Source organism: Eptesicus fuscus, chromosome 21 (assembly GCF_027574615.1).
Source record: "Eptesicus fuscus isolate TK198812 chromosome 21, DD_ASM_mEF_20220401, whole genome shotgun sequence".
NCBI lineage: Eukaryota > Metazoa > Chordata > Mammalia > Chiroptera > Vespertilionidae > Eptesicus > Eptesicus fuscus.
The window spans coordinates 12,817,281-12,823,884 of record NC_072493.1 but is presented as its reverse complement, the minus strand read 5'-3'; the positions used below and the strand labels follow the sequence as shown (position 1 = coordinate 12,823,884).

The 6,604-nt window shown below is 49.4% G+C and overlaps 2 protein-coding genes across 2 annotated transcripts in view; one reads left to right on the top strand and one right to left on the bottom strand.

The window, feature by feature from the left end:
* Window positions 1–1,209: 1,209 nt before the first annotated feature.
* Window positions 1,210–3,042, bottom strand: DDX28 (DEAD-box helicase 28). The gene has a single exon (XM_008140135.3). It carries the CDS (start codon window positions 3,019–3,021, stop codon window positions 1,390–1,392), a length of 1,632 nt encoding a protein of 543 aa, XP_008138357.2. The 5' UTR covers window positions 3,022–3,042; the 3' UTR covers window positions 1,210–1,389.
* An 86-nt stretch (window positions 3,043–3,128) lies between these two features.
* DUS2 (dihydrouridine synthase 2) overlaps window positions 3,129–6,604 on the top strand; it is a 33,133-nt gene continuing 29,657 nt past the window's right edge. Inside the window, exons 1-2 of the mRNA XM_008139938.3 lie at window positions 3,129–3,175; window positions 5,911–6,053. Coding sequence (XP_008138160.1) covers window positions 5,928–6,053 — 126 coding nt within the window. The 5' untranslated portion in view covers window positions 3,129–3,175; window positions 5,911–5,927. The remainder of the gene's footprint in view (window positions 3,176–5,910; window positions 6,054–6,604) is intronic.

Below are 6,604 nucleotides of genomic sequence, written 5' to 3'. Positions count from 1 at the left end.
GGCCCATGCCTGGGTTTCAGGCTTGATTCATAGGGGGGCGTGCAGGAGGTGGCAGATCAAGGATTCTCTGTCATCATTAATGTTTCTGTCTCTCCTGGTCACTTCCTTTATGGAATCAATAAAATTATATTAAAAAAAAACCTGTGCCTGGCAAAAATGTAAAGGACTATTCAAGAAAAACAGAGGTATACAGTTATCCTGTGCATGGATCACATTTGACGAAAGCTAGTGTGGTGGGGAAGAACACAACCCTGGGTAGGACTGATCAGATTCTGACCCACTTACGGTGTGATTCTGAGCAAATTTTTTTTTTTTTAAATTGGCCTTTTGAAATCTGACTTTTAAAAAATATATATATTTTATTGATTTTTTACAGAGAAGAAGGGGGAGGGAGAGTTAGAAACATCGATGAGAGAGAATCATTGATCAGCCACCTCCTGCACACCCCCTACCGGGGATGTGCCGGCAACCAATGTATATGCCCTTGACCGGAATCGAACCTGGGACCCTTCAGTCTGCAGGCCGACACTCTATCCACTGAGCCAAACCGATTTCGGCTGAGCAAATTCTTTTATCCCTTTGAGCCTGATTCTTCACATAAGAAAAAGAGAGCTTGCCGAAACCGGTTTGGCTCAGTGGATAGAGCGTCGGTCTGCGGACTGAAAGGTCCCAGGTTCGATTCCGGTCAAGGGCATGTACATGGGTTTCGGGCACATCCCCGGTAGGGGGTGTGCAGGAGGCAGCTGGTCGATGTTTCTCTCTCATCGATGTTTCTAGTTCTCTGTCCCTCTCCTTTCCTCTCTGTAAAAAGTCAATAAAATATAAAAAAAGAAAGAAAAAGAAAAAGAGAGCTTCACTGTATATTTAGTACAATATTCTCTTTTGGCAAAGGATGCTCTGGGCCCATTTCTGTTCTCTACAACCTGATCCTTTTCAGTGTGCAAGAATTTTTAAGTTGTTTTGTGGAGCATTATTATTTGCTTAACTATTCATTACTTCAGGCAAAGCTTATATAATGTGGCAGAGCCTGGAACCAAGGAGATAAGTGAGAGGATGCTATATGATGTGCTCATTTTGCCAGTTTGGTGAAATAGTTTAATCCTATCTCATCTTCCGTGACCAGGAGATGGGAAAGAAGGCAGATAGCATGGCTGAGCCATGCCGGTCGGGCCAAAACATCATTTTCTGTTAGAAATCATGACACAATGCAAAGCCAAACTCTACTTTATTTTTCAAGACTCATGTGAAAAACTACAGTGAGCCATGCTCAGCAGCTCACCTTCCAATTCTGGCCAGTAACTCCCGGGATCTTCAGGGAGATGACTGGGCAGCTGGGCGTGTCCTACTGAGAAGTTTGCTTACTCACCCACACACAGGTAAAGATCCCTGTTATGACACTGCATTCATGTCCGCTGGGACAAGGTTCTCTAGGGACCGTAGTCCTGGAAGGCTTCTCTTCCGGCGAGCTGCCAGCTCAATCTTCTGAACTAGGCTCACATCCCAGGGATGGGTAACAAAGCTGATGACGGTCCCTGGCACCTCACTCCCTACTCGGCCCACCCTTCCCGCTCTGTGGATGTAGTCTTGCAGGGTGGGGGGGAAATCATAATTGACAACTAGCTCCACCTGGGTACTGTCCAGGCCCCGAGAGGCTATGTCTGTGCAGAGAAGTATGTCTCGGGAGCCCTTTTGGAAGCTCTTGAAGATACCTGCCCTCATTGAGGCTGGCATTTGTCCCTGCAGCCTCAAGTGTTGGATTTTGTGGTCATCCAGAATATATCCTAGCCAGTTCACAGTGCTGGAGCTATTACAGAACACCAAAACAGTTCCTGAGGAGCCAGTCTTATCTGCTCTGTCATGCTTCTTGAGGATCTGCACCAACTCAGGTACCTTCTCTGCTCCCTTCAGTCTCATAAATGTCTGTTTGACATGAGGCATGATGCAATGGAGCTTGGAGCTGGTGATGGTGGTTAGAGAGTCTGAGTGAGAGACTTTACTCAGAAGCTGACCTGCACCCTTGGGAAATGTAGCCCCTACCAGCACCAACTGAGCTTTGGGATTGAAGGGGTCTTTTAAGTCATCTGAGCCTTCTGCTATATTGCTCCTCCCCAAGACGTACTCCACGAGTTCCAGGAAACTTTCATCCAATAGTGTATCTGCCTCATCCAATACCAAGAAGGACAGCCGCTCTAGGTTGATCAGTTGACGTTTCAGAGCCTTCCACAAAGCCCCCGGAGTGGCTACTAGTATATCGGCCGGAGGCTGTCTGGACAGTTGCTTTGTAATCCTATCCATGCCACGGCCTCCCTCTAACTCCTGCACCTGGAATCCCAAGGACCTGCCTAAGGGCTGGGCCACAGCCTGCACCTGTTGGGCTAATTCTCGCGAAGGCACAAGGACCAGACCTCGGGGAGCAGGGATACTGCTGGAGTCCAGGCTTGGTCGGTCCAAGAGCTGTTGAAAGAGAGGCAGCAGGTAGCTGAGAGTCTTGCCACTGCCTGTTTCCGCTGCGCAAAGGATGTGGCGGCCTCTAAGTATTGGGGGGATGGTATTCGACTGCACCGTGGTGGGCCGAACGACTTCGGGGGCAACCTCCTGTAGTGCGCGCAGTACTCGCGGCACCAGACCCAGATCCGCGAAGCTGTCCTCGGACGAGAGGTTCCGCAATGCTGGTGTCTCGTGTTGTGCGCGCTCGATGGAGAAGTGATCCGAGCGGGAGCGCCGGTTCTTCCAGCCCCGCGAAGCGAGCGGCGCAGTCTCCCAACGACCCAGCGTGAGGCGGGCCGGCTGGTTAAACTCCGGCCGCCGCGCCGAGATCAGCAGCCGGCCGGGACGCACCAGCACCGGCCGCGTGGAGCTCCGCCGCGAGCTCTCCCGCTGTTCCTGCAGCCGCTGTAGAGCCCGTGGGATGCGCACCACTGGCAGGGGCTCGTCGGGACCGCTAGCCGCCAGGTTCCGTCGGGGCACCAGAAACCACTGAGCCGCGAGCAACGAGAGCCGCGGCGGCCGCGCTAGAGCCATATTTTCTTTCCTGATGCTGGAGAGGCGCACGGCACTGACGTCACGGGCGCGCCAAGCCCCGCAGACGGTGGCTGGCGCGGCTCAGTAAGGCACGCGGAATTGGCGAACCTTGAGGAAGGAGGGAGCATCCATAGAGTTCAGCAGCAGCAGCGAGGTCTGTAGTTCCGAATAGGGGTTGGCGACGTCCAGAACCGGGCCAACCTTGGGGAAGGGTGCGCCATGGAGGCAGGACTGGGGGGTCCGACGGTACGCGGCGACGGGGCCGTGGCCTTAGGGACCAGGAGGGCGGAGGGCTTCTCGTGATTGGGTGTCCAATCCCTGCGATTCTCCTCTGTGGCTCTCACCGCCCGGTGTTGGCCTGTCCAGTGCTGGTTCCCCCGGTAAACTCGAAGGTGTGGCGATGTTTTTCCAGCTGTGGTCCCCGCGCAAGGTCTGGCAATAAGTGTTTATTGAGAGTCTGAATGAATGGCCAGGCCTGGGAGCCGAGACAAGGGCCAGTTGCAGATCTAGGCTAAACCTCCCCCGAACTGCACCCCGAACTGAGATCCCAGAGGGCACGCTGATAGCCTTCAGCTTATTGTCGCAGTGAAGGTCTTCAGGCTTTATTTCAGCGGACTCGTTGCTTCGCACGTTTTCTCTTTTCAGCTGAGGTTTACACTCCACTCCACTGTCATCCCCACCCAACTTTTGCAGGCAGCTGACCTCCACTGGCTTCCCAGTCAGATACGTAAATTACTTGAATAGTAGTGAGGAGGGTCCTGCTTCCCTACGGAGTGATCAGGTATGTGGCTTGTCTCACATAACCCTGGTCAGGCAGAATATTTTACTATTATTTAGGTTGCAAAAATACCTTACACTCGCCATACTTCCTGAATAGAGCTGGAAAATGGGTGTTATCTGTTCTGTAGTCCCCAGTGTGTGGGGTGGGAGATAAGGTAAATGTGGATTAATCACCTGAGAGGTTCTTTTTAAAAAATATATATTTTTTATTGATTTCAGCGAGGAAGGGAGAAGGAGAGAGATAGAAACATCAATGATGAGAGAGAATCATGGATCGGCTGCCTCCTGCACACCCCTCACTGGGGATCGAGCCCCGAAAGGTGGGCATGTGCCCTGACGGGAAATCGAACCTTGACCTCCTGGTTCATAGGTCCATGGTCAACCACGCCCACCAGGCCACCTGGAAGGTTCTTAACATCTGGAGAAAGTGTTTTAGTTTCATAAAATACCATTAAAAAGACCATTTTGGTACATGAGTAGAGTTTCTGGAGAGTTACCTGTTAAACCAGTGGAGGAGAGAGCTTTGAGTAGTGACAGTGAACAGTCATTCATTTTACTTACATTAATTTTACTTCTGTCATCCCCCTACTCTCTTTTGACACTGTCTGGAGACATTTTTAGTTGTCACATTGGGGGAGGTGCTACTGGCATCTATCTAGTGGTTAGAGGCCAGGGATGTGCAATGCATAGGACAGCCCCCAGAAAAAAGGATTATCTGGCCTAAAATGTCAAGTTTGCTGTTGAGAAACCCTGCCTAGAGGATGAGGATTGAAGAGAGGCTGAGGTTACCACATGTATTCTCACTTCAGGTAGGCTCATTTGCCATTGCAAACTCTTGTTCTGGCCCTGGACCATCCCCAAAATCTGTAGCAGGCACATCGATGTGGGAGAGACACATTGATTGGTTGCCTTCCACACACACCTCAACCCCGGGTTGGGAATGGAGCCTGCAATCCAGGTACATGCTTTTGACTGGAAATCAAACCCCAGACCCTTTGGTCCATGGGCCGATGCTCTAACCACTGAGCCAGATCGGCCAAGCAGAATTTACTCTTTACAGCATCCCCCCCAACATAGATTCTGTTGGAGCCTCATATTCCAGAGGGAGAAGCTATTCTCAATGTCTGGGGGCAGATTCCTGTGCAAGTCTGTCTGATTCCAGAGTTCAGAATCTTAACAATATGCTATATCACCTCTTTCTCTTACAAATATGATGGATCATTTTAGTTTTTTCTCTGAGAGGAAGGGAGAGGGATAGAGAGTCAGAAACAAGGATGAGAGAGAAACATCGATCAGCCGACTCTTGCACACCCCCTACTGGGGATGTACCCACAACCGAGGTACATGCCCTTGACCGGAATCGAACCTGGGACCTTTCAGTCCGCAGGCTGATGCTCTATCCACTGAGCCAAACCGGTTCATTTCAGTTTTTTCTCATTAACAAATGCTTTGAGTGGGAAATAGGATATTCTCTAAATATTTAATTCTAACTCTAAATTTGTATATATTTTAAAAATATATATATATATTTTATTTCAGAGAGGGGGAGAGAGAGAAATATCAATGATGAGAGAGAATCATTGATTGGTTGCCTCCTACTGGGGATCGAGCCTGCAACCTGGGCATGTGCTCTGAACCTGTAACCTTTTGGTGATCAGGGCGATGCCCAACCAACTGAACCACACTGGCTAGGGTTTTTCTGCTTATTTTTGATCTGTGGTTGGTTGAATCCATGGATGTGAAACCCATGGCACAGAGGGCCCACAATACAAAATTTCCAACATACTATATAATTTTTTTATTTGTTATGCTTATTGTTGTTTTTTTTTGCCCGTGTTCCCTAACTAGATTGAAAGCTCTACCAGAGCAGGAATTTTTGTCTGTCTTGTTCTCTAATGCATCTCCAAAGACTAGGATAGTGACTGGCACAGACTAGGCACTTGATAAATATTTACTGGATGAATGAATGAGCATGTGTTATTTTTATGATCAGAGAGAAGGAAAACAAGGCAGTATGTGTTGATTGGAAGGAAGAAGGAAAGGCAGCCCGGGATAACAGAAGAGATTTACTCCATTTGAATTTCTGACTCTTGTTTTCCCTTCCTTCAGGCTGGAGCAGAAGAGGAATGATTGTGAACAGCCTCTCACTGTGCTACCACAACAAACTCATCTTAGCGCCTATGGTTCGAGTAGGGACTCTCCCAATGCGGCTGCTGGCCCTGGACTATGGAGCAGACATTGTGTACTGTGAGGTAAGGGGCTACCGATTTTCCCAGAGAGCTTTTCCTCCCCATCTGTGGGTGCGAGTGGTCAGGATTGGGGCGGGGGGTTGGCAGAATGGGCATTGACTTCACAGGTGCTCAGTGAAGGCAACAGAGGACAAAGACACACGATATTTATACATTCTATGAACCCTGCTTAGGGCCGGTAGCATGGAGGGCCAGGTGGATAGATGAGCATTGTGTCAGGTCACTGCCTGGGCCCCTATAGGATTTAATATACATTCAGTACATGAATGAATGAGCTCAACGTTAGGAAGAGGAGGAAGAGGCCCAGATTCAGGCCCGGGAAGCTGGATGAGATTGGTTTGAGGAGCCATAGGCTTTTCTGGTGGTGGGAGCTAGTGGACCAGCTAATTGCTGACTGCTCCAGAGAATATTACGACTTCACACCCAGATATAGAAAGCATCTGCTAGGAAAAATAGAGTTACAGGATACTGGATTATGAGCAAGTATGAGCAGTGGTTTCAACTGGGTATGTATCAGAATGATCTAGGCCAGTGATCGGCAAACTCATTAGTCA

Coding starts and splice junctions, on each gene's coding strand:
- DDX28 (XM_008140135.3), bottom strand. CDS start 3,021: ATGGCTCTAGCGCGGCCGCCGCGGCTCTCGTTGCTCGCGGCTCAGTGG.